Raw genomic sequence first — 20,997 nt, 5'->3', positions numbered from 1 at the left:
GTGGTTGCTCCCAGCAAAACCAGGTGTCCAATGCAGAGGGATGAGTCACCCTCTGGTAGTGCTTCTTGGGTATTTAATGGCTGGTCCTTTTCTAAAGGCCAGTTAAACCAGCTTCCCTCACATGCAGCACATATTCTTATATGGCTTTGTGCTCTTATTAGTCCCAGTGATGCCGTGTTTTGGTACACAACTGAGAAACACACTATAAAATGCCCTGAATAGTAACAGTATGTACACAAAACCTGCTTTAAGCCAACCCTCATGGGTTAAACTAAACTGATTTCCATTCTTCAATACAGACAATTCCTTAGATACTGTTCTCCAATCTCGCCCTGAATTCAGTTGTACTTCCAGTCAAATAAAGAACAGGGATTTGGATATTGCTTGCATCTACAGGCTTTCTTCATGCTCCTACATTGTAGCTAAGCAACTGTTATCCTATCAAATACTACTTTATTTGATCATCTGACCACTAAGCTAGCTTTTAGCTCAATGGAATCCCTCTGAGAGAGATACTACGGATCTAATGCAAAGTATCCTGGAGTGCTGCACATGACAGGAGTGAGCAGTTGCTAATTTGGGATTTGAGCTGACTGTTTTGACCATTCAGACCAGGAGTAACAAGATCTTCTTTGTAGATATGTGTTTAAGTGCTTCCAGTTTAAGATTTTTCAGATGTAGTTACTTTATGAGCAACAACTTTACAGTTAATAAACCTGGATTTATACGCTGGGACTACTGGAAGTTTACAATCAAGTTGTATGAGTGGGATGTTTCTTTTACACAGCAGTGGAGAATGAAGTTGCACACCCCTCACCTGCCCTGTTGCATAGACAGTTTTAACAGCCCCACGTAAGCACTGGGTGCAGTTCAGAATGACCACTTTGCGTTCAGCTGCTCTCCTCAGTTCTTCCAGCAAATCTTCTCTCTTGTCTGGGGCATTGCCACTTCCATAAGTTTCCAGTACTATGCCCTCAATTGGAGGCTGAAGAAATGCTTTTACCTGTTTAAAAACAAGACAGGGAAGAGAGACAAAAGGTATGTTTAAGTCATCCTTAAATTTTCCACATATGGCACAGCATTTTTAAAAATGATCTATTCCTGCTATGGTTTTACAGGCTCTCATGCCTTATAGTCTTCTCACACCCTTCTGTGCTTCCCTTTTGCAATAACTGAGACTGTAGAATAAGCTTTAAAAACATGAGACTTTCCCTCTCTGGCTTCCTTCAAAATTTCTAGAGGGTTAGATTTTAAAATAAACTGTTTTGTACAGTCATTACCTGATGTGAAAAAGGATGCTATTGTTTAAGTGCGATTAACAGGCTGTACTGTTGCACCACTCTTTGGTGCAACAAAAAGGTACATTTACACTTATGAAATAAATGTTGAATTATTAACTGAGATTAGAACTCCACACCCCTGCCCAGATTTTTCTGCTTTAGCAAAGAGTTTTGCTAACCAACGTCCGCCCAAGAGGCAGAGTGTTTCACCTTTCAGGAAAGAACATTCTAATGAAGCATGAAGTTTTTTAACCCAAAACCGAATTGATTTAACTCAGAGGCACTAATATATTTTGAGCCAGTTGATATTGAAGTAGATATTGTGCCTCACTGTAAGAGAATGCCTAGCAGAGTTCTCTTCCTAGAAAGATGTGTTTTCAACAATCTAGACGTTTCCTTACTGATCACATATGCTAAATGCAAACCCCCCTATGAAATGTAAACCCCCATGAGGCTAACTATGCAGCTGGAGTTTTATTGCAAATATACCACCCCTCTGTATTTCCATCTGTTCATATTCACCTAAAAAGAATGGTGATATAATTGGGGAGTGCTGCTTAAACTACTGGATTCAATTTAAGACAGCAAGAGCCACAAAAGACCTGTCAATTTAATGGAACTAATATTAGACAAAAATTTAAAGACTAATTTACCTAAAATCACAGTCTGCAAAATAATTTCTAAAGGCAAAAAAATCCCACTTCTCATTTTCAGCAGCAAAATCCCACTTTTCATTTTCAGCTCTGTATGAATGCTGAGGGTCATGTTAACCATCAGTGTGAGACAAAATGAACCTTAAAAAAGAAGCATGAGTTGTAGAAATAATCACACTCCACCCACCATATTGTCTATTTTTTGACAAGATACCTATTAATATGCCTCAATATGCAGCAGGAGAATATCTCCCTCGTCACTGTAGCTTGCACCTGTCTAGAAAACCACACTTGACCTATTTATAAACCCTGATAAGAAATTAATTTTAAGTTCCAGAGCCCAGGCAATTCATACAAAAGATATTTGAAAAGCTTTTATCAATCATTTATGGCATATGAAAATAGTCTTTGAATGTCCTGATATTTAAAAAAATGTTTATTGGAAGACAGATCCTTTCCCTTCCCTCCAAAACCCCAACCACTGCTCCAAACAATGCAGCTTTCCTATATCTATTTGAGCATCATTTCACTCATTTCCAAAATGAAGTGGTGACACTTACAGCAGCAGCAGTGATTCCTGGGAAGATCCGCAGAAGTCCAACATTCCTGTTCATATTGGTGTGAACTCGAAATTTCTTTTTGGTATTGGCTCTCCAAACCGTTTCCCAGTTTACTATTTAAAGAAATAGCCTTTTTAATTTAAGACATACTATTAAGTACACTTGTAGTACTTCATGCTTACAACTCTCTTAGGCAGGGGATTCATGAAAGACAATGTATTTTTTAAAGAGGAAATGAAGGCCCATTTAAGACAGAAGAACTGGCAGCTGGTCTGGCATAGGTGAGATATTTACTTGTCATACACTGACCTGAACTTCACTGTTATGTAGCTGGCCTGATACAAGCTGGATTCATGTTTGGAAAACAGACCTGGATCTTCTGAGATGTAAGAGATGACAAATGCAGTTACTGTTGCTGCTAATCACCTCCAGAGTTTATTAGGTAGTTATTAACGATTAAATAAAATAGCAAGGATTCAATTAACTCCGATTATACATTTAGAGCCAGAAGCCAGCTGTTTAATAGTTTGTTTGTGTTCCATTATTAGAAGCCAAGTCATGCATTATTGATTTCAAAATTTTACTACTTCAGTGTAGGAGTGCAGCATTGGTAGCACTGATGGCTCCTACAAGGCAGTGGAAGGGGTTTAACAAATAGCAGCCAACAGATCAGAGCATTGTGCCTCCATGAAAATAGACCATGCTGTAAAGCTGCCTGCTTCCCCTTCATGAGTTAAGCTTTTGAGATTTTGGAGAAACTCCCAAACAGCAAGACAGATAAAAGATCTACGTGCATAATACTGACTTGCTCTCAGCCATGCAGAGAGTTACTCACACCAATTACTGTTGTAACTTCTTGTTATCAGCAGACAGCTGCTTACAAAAAAAAAAAAAAAAAATCAAGAGTAAATGTAAAAGCCTCCATTGAAGCCTGCTCTATTGCCACATTACCAGAGATACTAAAAACTACATAATCCATTAAGTTGGGACAAAAAATAGCTGTCTCCTATAAGACTCTATGAACTTTCCTTCCCTGTCACCAACTAGAGCCTCTGTTCTTTCTAAAAAATGCCATTCACCATTAAACAGGTCACAAGCAGTAGGCTCAGCACTTTTTTGTCCAACCAGTCACACTTCAGCACATGGATTCCTACTGCCCTGGCACTGGGAGAACAGAAGTACAGACCATTTCTGCAGCTTCTTTCTTTCTGAGAAGCTGTCCAGCATGACTCTGAAAGCACCTGGCTGGACTTGTTATCCAAGTAGCTCTCAAAGGCCTCTGGGAGCTTTCCAGAGCCATTTAGAGACCTGCAGGAGGAACTCAGGTAAGTGCAGAGCCTGTGCATTTGTTCTGCACAGGTTCTGCATGAGGTTCACAGGCCTGGCTAACCACATTCAACATGTGCACTGTGCTTTAAGAAGCAGAAGTGTTTAGCAATAAATCCGTTCCTCTCAGCCTTCTAAAAAACAGGTTAACTCTTTAAAAGCAGCCTCCTCTATAAGAAGGGATGGCAATAAAATTGTATCACAGCTTGCTTTTCTTTTATCCTCCATAAAGTAGGAGTCCCTGCCAAAACTTCACAAATGCATTCTACTACGTTTGGCAACTGTGAGCATCCCTGATGCCTGTAACCAACTTGAAGAATGAACTGAGGAAACCTGCCTTGGCATGGAGCACTAAGACACTGCCAAAAGCAGAAGACCAAGGAAAGAGATCAGAGGACCGGTTCAGAAGTCAGACCTACACCAGGCCTATACCTGTACTCTTGGAGTACACTCTACCAAATAACATCTCCAAGATAAATTTAATGCATGCAGACATAGTATAGTGATGTAATTCCAAGTTATATTAAAAAGAAGATAAAGATTGCCCTGCCCCTGAGTTAACATTCGCTTGGTCATGAACCTCGTCAGCCTACATAACGTGTTTGGTGCTGCAGACTCCACAGATGTCAGTTTTCCATTTGCCAAACAAGTCTAAAAGGCAGAACAAAAGGCAAATGTGATGCAAGAGCCAAAGAGAAACAAATACACATAAAAGCCCAACTTCATCTCAGATTTACTCAGAACTGTTGGAAATGAGGCAGGACACCACGCAAGAGAAAAAAAAAATTAGAACACACCCTTTGCATCCTCCATCTCAAAGTTTACATCCCCAAACAGGAACAATATTTATGTCACGTAGATAAGTTCAAGCATCTTCATTGTACCGAGTAAACCAGCTGTCTTGCTGTATCATACCACAGAGCAATCTTCTTTTTTTGTTAAGTTAAAAAGCCCCAAGAACATAAGAATCACTAACAGTTCCTAAGTAAGAAACTCATATACAAGCAAGTGAAGTACAAAAAGCTGCATCTATTGGTGTTCACAACACTTTTTTATCTTATGGATAAGAGTGAATAATCAGGGATACTCAGTTTTGGCACAGCACAGAAAACAGTAACCTGCTCTGACTTGGGTGGCCTGTGCTTGTGAAGAGTTTAACTGATACAGCACAATGAATCATGTAAATGTGGAAGCAAAAGTGAGGAACAAACAGAAGCTAGCTACTAGTGTGGCACAGCAGAAAGAACGTTTCTAAAGCAGTGTACATAAAATAAAGAAGTAATGGCTATTTACATACTATACTCACAATGGCTTGGGGTAGATTGTTCTATTAAAGGAGACTGCATTCAAGATATTGAGGCCTTCTGTTTACTCTTCCAAACCAAACCATCACATAAACAATAGTCAGATATTTCCAATCTCCTCCTCCATACCAAACACTATAGCCTCTAAAATTACTGCCAAAAAATTACATCTTTATCTTATGCAGCTTTATTCACACACATACACAAAACATGGTGATTGGGTAAGCACCAAAAAAAATCAACATGACTTAAAATAAAAGTAACTCTACACAGATCAGAAAGCAGCAAATCCCCCTCCCCAACGTTAAACAGAGCCTATGCCACAGTGCAGATTTCAGCTTATAACAGGAGAGCAGCCACTGAGAGCGACACCTCCCTTAGGAGTGGTGACTGAACTCCGAGTTATGAAATCAAACAAGAAATACAGCTTTTCTTGATTGCAGAGCTCCATGCAAACAGCAGTGCCCTCTTCTCATCCTTTGCAGGGCTACAGGCAAGCCCTACCATTACATAAGCTGCCCCAGCGCTCACTGCGATTCACGGCAGCAGCCGAGGGGTGGGGAGCACAGGCCAACCTATGGCTGCAAACTCCTGCAGGAGGCAAACAAGCACAGACCCCCGGTTTTGGCAGTTTGTTATAAAACAATCAACATACATCTTTGGGAATGAATATTTAAATTGACTGGTGTCCTTGCAACAACCAAGGTGCCTACACAGAAGGGAGCGGAGATGGGGATCAAAAGCACTCCAGTGAAGAGAGCTGGCATTTGCCTTCATACATGAATGACCTGGGCTTTCTATATAAACAACCAACCAAGATGCAGACTTGGCCAGTGACTAATAGCTTCTTTCTAACGAGATTTGTGGGTAAACAAGCCCAAAAGGGCTTTCTAACCTGCTGCTGCTGTGCCACATCTGCACACACAGTCACACAGGCTCTATCCCCTGCACAGGTTGTCTCTCATAATATGGTCCTGTACATGTGCACCACTCCCAGAAGATGCATGTGTGATGAAGAAAAGTCCAGCCACAGTAACAAAGCAGGTTTCGTGTGTGCTTCATTAGGACAATCAAGAATAAAGGAAAGTAATTACAAAATATACTGAAAATCTTTACAGATTTCAACAGAAATAGTCTTCCTTGTCTTGCCTGCTTTAAAAACATGGGAGAAATAAGGTAAGGTCTTTTATTTGGTAAGCTTTGAGATTTTAGAAATATTTTTTATTATTTCTATACTGTCCATTTCATACAGAGATTTCTGATTCTGCTGCAAAAGTATTTTCCATCAGCACTGGGTTTCTTACTCAGCTCAGGAGTGGGCTAGAATTTTTCATTTCTTACAGGAGTTTCTTGTGCTAAGTTGGAAGTCCTAAGGAAGTTGACACACTTGCTCATCTGGAACTGGGTAACACAACTCCTAGGCATTGCTAACACAGCTAAGGATCTGGCTGAGAACACAGCCAGTTATGGGATTAAAAATCCCCTGGGAGACTCATCTGAAAAGGGAACAGGATAAAAAATGGATATCATAAATGAAAAAGCTGGAAGGGTAAGGGAGGGAAGAAGACTAAGCTTCTCCCTCTTTCTAGCTCTGAAGTAGATTTTATATGCTCTGCTGAGCCGTGAACAGCATGTCTTCCCATTCCTGTGCACCAACCCATGATCCCACTATGCTCCCCACTTCCTCCATCCTGCTACCTCTCCCCTTCTGCTTCCCTGGAATTTTCATTCCCAGCTTTGTTAGAACCAGGGAGCCTGAGGAAGAGCTTCTGCACATGGCCTACTCCTCCTGGCATCCTCAGGCTGCTCTCCATAATGCTGAATCAGCCAGAGTCAGCCCTGTCTACAAGAGGATTAAGACATATTATATAAAGTCATTTGGACAAAAAAAAAAAGTTAAAAGATGCTAGATTTGTTTGGTTTGTTTTTAAAAGCCCAAGTGGTTCCTTGTCTCCATGAAAGCTTCATACAAGGACCATACAAGCAAACTCAAGGGAGACAGCAATGTTTCAAACAATTATTTTGGACAAAATAAAGCAGCACTAGTAGATTGCCCTTACTATAAACTATGTTCTTTCAAAATGAAACAATCCTTCACTAGTGACACCGTCATCTTGGATAAATGATGCTACCCTAACTGGGTAATCAACTGAAGCAAATAAAAATAGAGCCTATCACACCATCAGTTTTTAAATCAGAAATCCCCACTGATCCCAATGAGGCATTTACTGAAAAGATAATGGGACCCAATATGGGCCAAGGGAAGTGCTTAATAACTTTCTCATTTTTCTACTCTAGACAAGGAATCACAAAACAGTTCATTCAAATCCAAGAGAGGAATAGCATGCAATTTGCAGCTTGATTTCATTATTGATCGGTCGGTAAACGGAATTTATTCATACCCTGTTTGATGCAGTTCATACAAACCCAAGAAAGAAGATTCTCCCCAGTTTAGTGCAACAATCAACTGACAGCACTTCCACTGATTTCAGAGACAACCTATTTGGCACAGCACAACAGTAGCAGACTCTACCTGAGATATGTCTTACAGACAACTAACAGGATTTCACGGGCTTCCTCAGTTTGTATCTGGCTGCTACAAACACAGCACCTTGATCCTGAAACTTTGTTAAGTGACTTCCACTCCTTAGGTGGAAGGGAGAAGTTTATTTTTTTGTGGAATGTCTTTCTCTAGCAGTAGAATCCATTCAGAATGGCACATTGCATGGCACAGGGCTAGGTCTCCTACTGCCACTAATGGCACTTATCAGAAGATTTCAGGAACACCCTCCTGTTCTTTTTTTTTTTTTGTAACAATGGGGACTGTCACCAAGTCCTACTCCTTTTTAATACCTAGTCTATCCAAAAGTGGCTCAGATTTTTTAGAACTGTCCTTTAGTATGTTTTCTGGCAGCTCCATTTGGCTAGATTCCAAATATGTCTCTCTTCTCCCCTCTCCAAAGAAAGGGTGCCATTTGTCCAAGAACACTCATCTAATGACTTTGCAAGTGGGTACTAAAACCTTCATGTAGTCTTTCCCCTCCCTAAGAAACAGACACATAAAAATTATGGGGAGCCTGAATAAGTTTGGGGAAAAAAAACTTCACATATTTTAGGTCTGCTGTTGTGTGTTTGCACTTCAGACAGGTCCTAAATATCCAGTAAAACATCTTACACAATGACATGCAACAGAGTTAGACTGTTGAAGCTGCAAGTACTCTGCAATGACTTTTTTCCCAATTTCAGAGCCCAGCATGGCCATTAATGAGATGAAACTCTTTGTTCTTTCCGTCCTGACTCCCTCATTTTATCTTTGGAGCAAGGTTTTCCTGACACAGGGGCAACATTCCCTCTGGTTAGTCTGGATGTCTAGTCAAAGTCAGTCTAGCTCACATCTATATTCAATAGATAAATGCAGTTGAGTCACAAAGTCTCAGCCTTACTAATATTTAAACAGATTCAGAGCAGATGAAGTGAAGTCAAGTTACAGGACCTTCAAAGATATTTTACTTTAAAAACGACATTTCAACTACATAAGCACAGGTTCTTTTCAGCTACAGTTCTATTGCAAGCGGCATAAATTACATGGCTTAAGAGATGATGTTGCTTACTTGTAATATCAACCTCAGCATTTGCAAGTGGAGGCAGGTTAGGTGAGGAAAAGGCATTGAAACTCCCAGCATCCACCTTAGTCACCCTATTTCCCCTGTACAGTTTATTATAAAAATACAGGCACACCTGCAAGACAAGTAAAGAAACAGGTCTATGAATAAGCCAGTAATTAAAAGATGCAGTAGATAAATACTGTAGTCCGTCCTTTATAAAGTGTTTTCTAAATCTTTAAAGCAACTCAGAGGCTAGTAGATGTTTACAAGTCTAACCCTTTCAAAAAGAGTTGGCACATCTGTCACACATTGGTTTAAGAATTTAAGAACAAAACAAGTTAAGAGCTAACTAGTTTCATAATCCTCTCATGAGGCTTAGTCTAGGAGACAGACAAATTTCTCTAAATTTGCCTGAGTCCTCTTCAGAGATGGAGGAAAGAAACAGTGTGAACTTTTTAATAAATTCTTCAGTTATGTATAAATTCAGAGTCCAAAACATAACGAAAGGCCTGGTGAAAATGAGGATAACTTCCAAAAAAGTTACCATACATAAATAATTACATTCCTTGTCAAGTTTGTTAAAGGTTGTCAACTTGAAGGAAAAGAGACACCTCAAAGCTGTTATCAGTTATTAAGATCTTGGCCAGTCAGCTGTTGCTGTTGTTTTACAAGAACAGGCTTTGGGAGCATGGCAGAAGTAAAATGAGGTGCAACCTGACCCATTTTCTCTCAGAGTTTTGGGCTGCACAGCACAAACAGCAGGGTGCTGAGACTATGGAGGTACCTCCATGTTCATTAGGTGTGTCACTCTCGACACTTCAATCCTTAGGAACAGAGCTAGAAGACACTCCTAGACACACACACAGTTCTATAGTGACTGGAGAACTTCAAAGTAACATTCAGTTAAAAAACCGACTTACAGGTGTTTCAGATCCCACATATTTGCAAGAGAATCTCCAGTTTCAAGCCTGCTGCAGCATATATTTCAGATTTGAGAGTCTTTCTAGATTGTGTATGGGCAAATGGGATATGACCAATGTGAGAACAGCACATGCTTTGCCAAGCAAGCACTGTTAACCTCAGTGGAATCCATTCATCTTCCTGCTTAAGTACAATTCCTTACTGCCTACTGGATATTTAGTGAGTATTTAAGTTTGTGTCCTGGCTAGAGAGAGAAATGCAGCTTCTTAGATGGTCTTCCCAAGCAAACAGACCTCAGGAATCACGAATTGCCCAGCCATCAGCAGTGCCCCCAGAAGGTTGTCTCGGCCATCATTCTGCAGCTCATAAATGGGCACCTGAAGAACAGAGACTGGAATTACACCTGAGCCCTTATATAAAGCCTACACAGCAGAAAAAAATGAGTCCAACTTATGCAATACAAATACATGAATAATTTATGTAACAATGATTTATGACAAAAAAAGTTTTCCTTCTTCACCCAAACTATTTTAAACTGCAGCAGATGGCCAGATTTCTCTCTCTGCTTAACATAATTTTATAATTTAAGTGCTTAAAAACTAAGAGAGATTTTTCTAATGTCATTAAGGATATTAACACTAGTTCAGGAAAAATACAAAAACTAGCAAGTAGGCATAGTTGAAAGTGACTGAGCATAGGAGAAGTGATGATAGAGAGGAAAAGCAACACCCCTGAACATACAGAACTGTCACGATAGGCTTCACAACAGCTCTCTTGCACCATCTTTCCTCATAGCATAGTAAAACTGAGCCAGCAGGTTATTACTGACAGAAAAGGGCAAGATTAAAAACAGAAATGGTCTGCTGAGTGATGATTTCCATGCCTTTTCAGACTGCCTCTTTATTAAAAGAGAGTGCTTCTTTCATCAACTATTAAAAAAGAAATCACATGCTCCCTTGCTGGATCATATGTCAGATAGATCTCCAAGCAGTAAAACCAAAAAGAAAGCAAAACCTTGACCGATGTATCATGACTACACTGCTCCACGTCAAGACAGCAAGTGGGAGCCTACTCCTTCCTAGACTTTTGTATTTTGACTTCAAATAGACCACATGTGAAAGGGAAGTTATGAGATTGGGGAGGGGAATTTTACAATGTGATGTTTCATCTCTCCTTTGTGATTAGAGCTGTATTTTACACTCAAGCAAGCTATTCTAGTAAGACAACCCATTCCCCTCAGACAATATGCAAAGGGCTGATCTCCAGCAAAGAAAATGAAAATTAATAAATGCAGTCTTTAGACGAAAGGAAACAGACCATATTAGATGCTTTGTGGAACAGAAATTATCAAAAATGCATCTAATGCTTTAAGTTTATTTTTAAAATTATAAAGAATGCAACAACGACTAACATAAGTTGAGATAACAACTGATGAAGTAAAAAATACTAAGCTTCAGGGCTTTTAAAGAAAAAAAAGACAGCTGACAACCAGTGGCCACCTGAGGCTGGAAAAATGCTTCTCATATAAACCAATTAATACACAATGGCCAATGACAGGATCTTATGTCTTTCTCTGAAGCATCTGGCCCCAGCCATAATGAACTCCTTGTCTGATTTGGTACAGAGTTGTGACGTCATTAATGATAAAATTATGGGGCAGATCCTCAGCTGGTGAGCCTGACATTTCTCACTCGTTTCTGTCAGCACTGGGACGATTCACCCTGGCCAGGGGCCTGGCCAGCACTGCTAAGTTGTACAGTGATAATCAGGATACAACCAGGTTCTGCATATAAAAACCAAAAATGAGAATTCCTGCTTCAACTTCAAATTAATTCTATTACCTGAGATCCTGTGAGAACAACAGTTTTGCCCAGGTTCTCACACATGAAGGACAGGGCTGAAGCTGTGTATGCCATAGTATCAGTACCGTGCAGGATCACAAAGCCATCGTACTTCTCGTAGTGCTCCTGGAGGGGAAGAGACAGTTTTCACACTGTTAAAGCAATGCCCTGGCACCAGCAGGTGAGGTACACAGTGCATTACTTCCACTGATGCAGGCAACAGCACAATGCTTTATAGGGTACTGCACACACAATTCCTCCTAAAGTTATCCTGCTCCCAGTTTAAATACAATTAAGGTTAATCGGACACTAAGCACTAGAGCCAGTAATTCTAATTACAGAACAGTCGAAGAGATTCTTCTATGTATACATATTAATGCAGCATTTTTAAACCAGAAGACTGCTAATTAAGAAAAGCTTAGCAATGGCTTTAAACATGAATGTTAACATATGCAAATTAGTAGTATAGTCTGATTTCTTGTTGCCGCTTTTACTGTAGGGATTACACCATTTACAGGAACAGATTAGGCAAACCAGGGCTGTCATAATATAGGGGGGAAAACAGTCCGTTTAATCCGTGTGGCAGACAAGCAAACTACCAGTGTCAGAGTGCCCTCTTCTGATGGAAAGCCATCCTTTCCATAGCAGAAACTCGGGAAGAGGCTTCTTGTTCATTAATGGGCATTCGCCTGATGGTTTTTGAGAAGGCCCTTACACTATCAGGCACATGCAATATCAAAATGAATTTTATTATAATTTTAATTTGCATACAATTCCACACAAGAGGTGGGGTTTTTTTTTAATGCAAAGTCATGAATCACACTGCTCATCCTGTTAGAATAAAGTTATCTTCTGGCTTTTAGAAGAAAAAGGAATTGGTTCAGCTACTTTAAGAATGATGGACATAGCAAACACTGTAGGGAGAGACACTGATGTCTCTGATGTAACTTGGTAACATGGAAAGGATTACATAGAACTCTAAGCAGATATATGAAGTGTCAGCATGAGGAGGAAAAAGGAGGTTTAAACAAAATTTCTTTTTAATCACACTCCTTACGTTAACACTAAGCACACATGCTTGGCACTTCCTGATACTAAGGTCACCTCCAAACTCATCTGTAGGTTCCTACTTGTCCTTTTGCCATTTCTTCACTGATACTCATGTCTGTCTACCTGTTCCTACCTACTGGAAGCTTCAGGGGATAGCTTATCTAACAACTGAGCCAACACATTTGCCGGTGTTGCAAGGTCTTTCTGAAGGCCAACCTATAATGTGATGCAAAAACCATGCTGGAGCCATTCACCAAGGCAGCAACGAGGTAAGGAGGTTTCAAGAAGGGCCAAGATCACAGAAATAGCCAACTGTCCTCTCTGAATCAGTACACTCACAAGTGTTTTCAGCCTTATAAGCCTTATTAGATGCAAAAGAACATACTTTGGTTTAAGCTTCATACTGTGAAAGATCAGGAGATAAGTTAAGGAGATATCCCACAGAAACATCTTGGAAGGTTTTAGACTGGAAAATCATCAGCATGTTACAGCAGTGCCAGGCACATGTCCAAGATGAACACAAAGTGGCAGTGTCTGTACACAAGCTGGAGAGTTGAAAAGGTTCCTTTGTTTGCCTCTCTGCACACTTCATTTGGATTACAATACTGGACACACAGAGAACCTGCATTCTGTGTACAAGAAAAAACCACTTTTTTCTGTAATAAAAACTAATATGCCAATAAGGAAAAGGGTAAATTCTCTCCTGTTCAGCATGGGATTGCTGTCTTCTCTTGGCCCTGGGCTTTGCCCAACTGCACCCTTGCTCCATCCCAGAGACGTTCCATGTACACAGCACCTCCATCTCTTCTTTGCCTGGGCAACATGCATTTAAGAGGAGAACCAACCTCACAAGTTTGGTGATTTCAGAATTAGAGAGCCTAAAGGTGAAAGACTGTTACCTGAATCTTCAGCATCATTCCCTGCATTATTGAACTGTTCATGAATTGCTACAGCGAGGTGGAAGGAGGGAATTTACACTATAAAGCCCACTATCATGGAGTGGAAGAGCACTATCTGCCTAACCCCACAGTTATTTATTTCTGTCAGCTGTGTATGAATTCCTGCTGTGAAGCATTTGAAGTGTTTTGCAGTTTTGCTTTTTTTAAAAGCACATAGCTAAGTTCAGGCAAGGGACAGGAGCACAGAAATGCTATATTTTTTATTCTAGAGAAGGATGTAATGAATTTATCTATATATGCAGAAATATCTAGGGCATTAAACATTTTCCACTGTGGGAAACCTAACTCTAGTAGTAGTTTTTTCTACTGGTTGCAAAGCCAAAGCTAGTCCAGTCCATGTGTGCCCAGAGTAAGAAAGGCATAAAGACATTAAATTATTTTCTATGTCAATAACCAACTATTAAGCTATTTGAACACTCAAATGATGTGTAACTAAGCAACCTTCAGTTAAGCTACTCACACCTACGGATTTTATTAAACATTTTTGGACAGTGAATCCAAGCCAATATTTTAGGACACATCAACCTCCATGTTACATACCTTATTCAATCATAGCTGCAATTTTTCCATTTATTTTATTGTATGGAATCATGGCATGGCTTATCCTTGGAAGAATGATGTAACTTTAAGGAGTTTACAACATTTTCAAATAAAAAAAAATTCTGCAAACTTTGCAAGCACAGGACTTGTTACTTTGCAAGTAACTAATTAAGGTACTTTACATTTAAAGAAACAAATATATATCTACAGGGCTACTGACTTGTTTTGTCTTGCTGAGCATACTAGATATACTGCTGGTTTTGTTTAAGTGAAAAATGAATTCTTATCCCACATCACTGTACCTCAAGTTTCTTTGCAATTCTGGCCCAGTCATCTGGTGTCATGTTGGAGGAATCAAGCAGTGGCGAGAGCTCAAGGATTGTGTAAAAAATTCTCTTGTTTTGCTTGGAGATACTATGAAGAAAGAGAATTGTAAAAAAAAATTCGTAGTGTTAATATCATCTCATCACTTCTGATTTTCTCTTTAAATCAGTAGTTTTCACACTTTTCCTCTCCATTCCCCAAATCTAGGTGAAAAATATCTTGAATCTGGAAATTAAATTACAAGTTTAGAAGTTCATGGCTTGATGTGGTTTAAAGCATAAATACCTAAATTTAATTAAATAATAAATACAACTTGGGACATCGGTGGTTTCTGGGCTGTGAGTGCACATTGCTGGGTCTTGTCCAGCTTCTCATCTACCAGCATCCCCAAGTCCTTCTGGGCAGGGCTGCTCTGATCTGTTCATCCCCAGCCTGGATGGATACCAGGGATTGCCCCGACCCAGGTGCAGAACCAGCACTTGGTCTTGTTAAGCCATGTGAGATTCCCATGGTCCCACTTATCCAGCTCATCCAGGTCCTTCTGGATGGCATCTCATCCTTCAAGCGTGTCAACACCACCATTCAGCTTGGTGTCATCTACAAATTTGCTGAGGCTGCACTCAATCCCTCCATCCATGTCATTAATGAAGATATTAAATAACACTGGTCCCAGTATAGACCCCTGAGAGATACCACTTGTCACTGATGTCCATCATGACTCTGAGCCATTGACCACTACTCTCTGGCTGTAACCATCCAACCACTTCCTCATCCACTTAACAGTCCACCCATCAAATCCATCTCTCTCCAATGGAGAGAGAAGGATGTTGTAGGGGACCACATCAAAAGTTTTACAGAAGTCCAGGTAAAGCTGTTCTAGCTGAAATCGCCTTCCTGTCCTCCATGTGCCTTAGCAGAGCTTCTAGAAGGTCTGTTTCATGACCTTCCCATGCATAGAGGGGAGGCTGACAGGTCAGCAGGTCCCATTATCTTCCTTTCTATTCTTTTTAAAGTTGGGTACAATATTTCCCATTTTCGAGACACCTGAGACTTCTAATAAAATCTGCAGACCTGCTCCCCTCATGAAGCCTTAAGACTGTTGCATACTGCAGAGAGAGCATTTAAACAATGTGTTTAAACTGACATACTGTACCTAAGAAGTCAGGCTTCACATGAAAAACTGCCTTGCTGGATATCACATTTACACATGCTAAGAGTAACTTTGGAAGTCAGCTGAAAACCTGTGACAAGAAAGCTCTCCTGAGGATGTGCTGTTTAAATAAAACATGACATCCTGATACCTGAAACCAGTTGTCTTCAACTTCTGATGCCTCTCTCTAAAAAGAGATCATGTAATTCCTCTTATATTTATGTTACATGCAGATATACAAAGTTCAGAAAATCTTCTCCCCTCAGGAATTCACAATATTTCTCAACCACCTAGTTAAAATATCATTTGGCTAGCACAAAAGACAAGATGGCAAATTGCCATAAGTAACCTCCAGAAACAGCACTCAGCAGTGCCAGAAAAACAAGACAAGATTCGTTTTTAAACCTCAGGTTTTTTGAAGTGAATGACTGTTTTAAGCTTTTCTGGTTTTCATAGAAAAGATGTGCCAGGAGAAGTATATTGAGGACTCACAGGGGTTTTGTTTTGTGTATAGTGTAGTTCTGTTTCTAATCCCTTAAGTATTCAAAAGTTATTCAAGCACAGCATCATAATAGAGCTCCATTTGTCTTAGTGTAAGCATCATATTTAACACAAACTGTATATTCATATAAACACTACTGCACCAGGAGTCCATTAGTTTTTCATTCACCCCTTTTCTTGCTATCTGCTTTTTAAGTGGTTACCTTTTAAAGCTTTATATAGAGACTTCGATACAAAGTAGAAAAACTTAACAAACCTTATATTTTCTTTGAATATCCTGGTTTTCTCTTTAAAGATTACTGAATATCCATTTTTACTTTTACAGCACACCAGCTATGGTCCCATTTATTTTTGAGCAACTATGTAAAATCATTCTTTGTGCAAAGTTAGCACATTTACAGGGGTACAGTCATTCATCACAGCTAGGGAATATTTCAAATTAGCATACTGCCCTCTAAATAAAATCTATAAGCTTATTAATCATTGCCCAACAGTTAAGAAGCAATGCAGATTAATTATAAGCCCATCACTTATTATCATAATGTTGCATAAATTTGGGAAAAACAATCAGCTTTTAGGGCTTTCAAAACCAGAAGGCCTGCAGAATCAAAGCATGAGGCATATTCACAGATGCATTAATTCCACACTACTTTTTCAGATATATGCTGAAGATAATTCCCTAAGATAACTGTATATACAGTTTTCTTAGTTTCTGTAGAATACTTGTATGTTTGCACAGCAGCAAATTAATATTAAAAAAAAAAAAAAAAAATCCATGAATGGACTGCCCAGAATGGTTACTTGTAGCCTAACTTAAAAGTTATTTCTCAGGCAGTTCTAAGGCACTTCATTGCAAATATATCCAAACACATATTTTCTATCACATCAAACATGGTGCACCTTTTTCTTTTGAACTAACAGAAGCATTTTTGCTAACCTCATTATGGATTCTTCACGTCAAATGTCTAGAGATGTAATTACCTGAAAAACAACAAGACACTTGCTAACCCTTCCTCGCCCCAAGGAAGTTGTACTTACGGGAGCACCAATGTGTTCTCTGGGAATTCATGGGAGTTGTTCAGTTTTGTTTCCCGGGCATACGCCTCATCGTGCAGCATCGGCATGGTTTTCAAGCTGTTTACTAATTTACTGGCCTCAGGGGCAAGCCCTTAAAAACAAAGAATAAAGGAAGTAAATAAAGGAGCAGGGATGGAAAGGGAGCGAGTGGCACAGTAAGGGGGGAAGTAGTCAAGCTACACAGCAGTTTGCCCATCCTTCCGAATTAAACAGTCTATTGCCAGTTTAAAACCATGAAAATATTCATGCAGTTATTCTTTTGACTTGATATAAATAAATCCTTTATTTAAGAGAAATAATGTTTCAAATCTCCACATCAAACATTTATGCCTTTACCCATTTTTCATTGTTGCTTGCCTGCAAATACTGATCAGAAGCAGGGACAGGGAGCCAAGTTTTGCAACTGTAGCAGAAACCTACCATTCTCTTTCACATTTGCCATAGATACTATTACTACTGAGCAGCAGAAGACTTCAAAATCACTCAGCATCATTTTGTACTATCAAGTTGTGATGTATACTAGGTACTTTCCACTAGCAGGTTTAGGACTGAACATCTGAACTGACAAAAGCTAAAAAGGTGCATAAACCACTGAACAGAAAAAGTTAAAAGCGTGGATGCTTCTCAAACTCTGCTCTCCCTCTCCCTGCCCGTGATGGGGTCTGTCTGTGGCAGGGACCCTAAAACAGGTCCAAACCTGTTTGGAGGTTTAAACTACCCTAAGAACACATTTACTGTTTGGTGGACCTGCAGGTGTCCTGGTTGCAACCAGGTATTCCATACAGAATCTGCATGCCATTCTCTGTTAGCCAGAAAGGCACCTAATATTTTGATGTTACAGTCCTCAGCATCACAGAACTGAGTTCACCTGTGAACCTAAGCTGCAACTCATCTCCCAATTCCCTGTTTCAGGAACGACAGCGACAGCTCTGCCATCCAGAATCAGAAACTACCCTGTTTTTCTGAAGTCTGACTTCTTGAGATAATTTTCTTTCAAGGACCTTCCAAGGTACTTCCTTCTGGACTTCAAGATTCTACTGTCAAGTTCAGTTTAATGTCACTGTTTCATATCATCTGTTCACAAGGAAAATAAACTATTAAACCTCATTATTTTACTTCTGTTAGTTCAAGTTATTTCTAATTTGAGGCCAGGGAATTCTCTCCTACTTCCTAGTTCTGTTTATTTAAACATTATTCTCATCCAACTTAGCATCTAATTATTTTTGGTTCACCTTCGAACAGCAAGGTTTTTTTAAAAATACTCAAAACACAGAGAATATTTTCAATAGTACTTCTATCTTTTTCCATTTACTTTCCGAGCTGACGGAAAAATCCTTAAGAACTCCTTAATCTCCCTCCTGGCTTGCCTTAAATGAAGAAGAAGGCCTCTTCATAGCCAACTTCCTCACAGGACAGCAACAGCATTTTAGTGGATTTGTTTGGATTACTGCCAGAATACTTAGTTTTACAAAATATACTTAAAACACTTTCAAGCCTTGGATGTTTCATTCATTCAGCTACAATCCCTGCTTTTCCTGTTAAGGATGTTCCTAGCTTAGTCACAAATGGCCACTTCTGCTGCACTCGGGCATTGAGTCATTTTGGCTCAGAAATGCAGCCCAGTTTCAAGTGCTTCCTGGGTGTTTCCTGATTATTCTTCTGTTTGCCCAGTGTTCATCTTGCTCTGAATATCGACAATGGATTAGACTGTTTATTTTTTGTATCTGCCACAGGAACTGGAGAGCTCATGTAAGTTAATATTCTTTAATCCCTTCTCTATAAACGGCAGTTCCTCATCTCTTAATCACAAATCTGTCAGGATTTTTCTCTAATTGCTTGCAGTGAATGTAAACCTTTTTTTCAAGGCATTCTGCAGATGTATCCAAGATGACCCACTTAAAACCTATGCAGCCCCCCACATGCATCCACATCTAGCAGTGATTTCTGCTTTACAGCTTCAAGAAGCAAACACAGGGGAACTCAAGTGCAACAGTTTTAAGAACACTTCTGCTTTATTATGCATGGAAAACAGCTTTTGTGAGCCAAGCTTGTTGACCAAGTATTTGAAGCAACTTCACCCCTGCAGAGAAGAGGCAGACTGTGTGACTTGTCCAAATAGCTCTCATCAACTTCTGTCCTTACCCTTGTTAGCTGGCCAGCCCTGGCATCACAGAGCGGGTGGACAAAGGCAGAACAGCAAACAGGCACCTGTGACCGAGGAGAACAATCATAGTTCTGTCTCACCTACAGTCCGGGACTCTGCTTTTCACTCTGGTGCTATAGATAATACAGTTATAGCTACCTGCCAAACAAGGTATCCTACAACCTGTGCTGCTGCAGAGAACAGGGAACAAAAATATTAATTTCAGCAGCTACAGTACTTGGAGCTTTCAGAAGTGAGGCACATAGATTTCAAAAAGAAAAAGCTTTGGACCACAGCAGCCAGTCCTTTGACAATCTAGTATGTCTAAAAAAGACACATAAATAACTAAGTCACCTAAGCAGACTATTCCAAGATAAGCAATATTTCTAGGGGTATTTAGCTTAGCTCTACTTGGATTTGTTGAGGATTTTTTTCCTTTTTACAGGTAAAAGCTAGGAAAGAGACCTAGCCCACATGCCCAAGGAAAAGATCTTCCTGAAGGCACCAGCACAAACTTGATGGAAAGATCACTATCACAGTAACCTCACTTTGGAGTGCAGTAAGGTTCTCTTTCTGAAATGAGCTACTGCTAAGCCAAAATAAACTGATGTAGGAGGAAATAAGTAGGAGTAAGAAACTTTAAAAATGCACTGAAGTGGCTTGACAACAAAAACATGTATACTGAGAGAGTCTGCACCTGAATCTGGTTGTCATCCAACTCACACAAATTGAAATAGACTATTCAGCCTCTGAAAATGACTCCTGCACAGATAACATGTAGGTGTGCAGAAATTCCAACAGGTCCAAGACGTGCTGGAGGTGCCAGATGAGCTACTTCTGCTCACTGTGCTTGAAGTAAAACACGTGTTGTTTTAGGAAGGGCTGAAAACAGGCACTTTCCATCCACTGATTAATAGAAGAAATGAGCATCTATTGTATCTTCCCTTGAAGCATGCTGCCTTTCCCATGCCCTTTCTGCCTGAACACTAAAGACTGCCAAATATTCTGAAAGAGGTACTCTGGCTGCTCTGCAGCTAGATGTGGGTATGAAAAGCAGGTCAAAACCCTCACCAGGATGCAGCAAGTCAGCATCATTAGATCATAGCTGTTAGATTGTTTGCACATGCTTTAATGATTGACATGTGTTAAGCAAAAGAAAAAAAAATACAAGATGAGAAGAGGTTATAAAGTTCATTCATAAAAGAATGAGATACGTCATTATAATTTATTTACTTAAAAGAGGTATTTAGAAAGCTGAGGCAACAAAAGTAGGAAATTGTTTTAGTATAAACAATGCAAACTGAGAAAGGCAAGTCACCACATGTCATTGAAAGATGGACTTTTTTTTTTTTTACATCTTTGACAGATTAAAAACAAAGATGACAGCCATAAAAAACAAAGAACACCTTACAGCATCTTTACTACAATAATAAGGATCAGCCAATCACCATCTTCTGAGACGAAAGGACATGTATTTTTAAAAAATCAAGTCTAGGCAGCTCCAAGGTGAAGCCCCAAGTGTTTTAATCCTACAAATGAAAGCAGAGACAGTATTTCCAGCAGCGGCGTGAAACTCTAATAGGGATCACAAGTACCCATGCTTCTGAATCAAGACAGACATAAGCTGTGGAAGCCCTGGCATGCTCCACTGCCGTCCAAGTAAACGAGGAAAGAAACTAAATGGATACTGATCAAAACTGGACTGTTTCCCTCTCACTCCCACTCTTATGTTACCCTGTTTCCCTTTAACCCAACACAGCCCT

At 39.7% G+C, this 20,997-nt stretch overlaps 1 protein-coding gene across 1 annotated transcript in view; it reads right to left on the bottom strand.

The window, feature by feature from the left end:
* ASPG (asparaginase) overlaps positions 1-20,997 on the bottom strand; it is a 44,511-nt gene that overhangs the window by 22,309 nt on the left and 1,205 nt on the right. The window contains exons 2-8 of the mRNA XM_042047572.1: positions 17,053-17,182; positions 14,342-14,453; positions 11,491-11,616; positions 9,943-10,026; positions 8,735-8,861; positions 2,494-2,606; positions 818-1,003 (exon numbers count right to left, since the gene is read on the bottom strand). Of these exons, the coding sequence (XP_041903506.1) occupies positions 818-1,003; positions 2,494-2,606; positions 8,735-8,861; positions 9,943-10,026; positions 11,491-11,616; positions 14,342-14,453; positions 17,053-17,182 (878 nt within the window). The remainder of the gene's footprint in view (positions 1-817; positions 1,004-2,493; positions 2,607-8,734; positions 8,862-9,942; positions 10,027-11,490; positions 11,617-14,341; positions 14,454-17,052; positions 17,183-20,997) is intronic.

Source organism: Corvus kubaryi, unplaced genomic scaffold, assembly GCF_017639235.1.
Source record: "Corvus kubaryi isolate FWS band 111438036 unplaced genomic scaffold, C.kubaryi_AGA036_p1.0 66, whole genome shotgun sequence".
Lineage (NCBI taxonomy): Eukaryota > Metazoa > Chordata > Aves > Passeriformes > Corvidae > Corvus > Corvus kubaryi.
The sequence above is the reverse complement of the archived record's forward strand: the minus strand, read 5'-3'. Positions and strand labels throughout refer to the sequence as shown.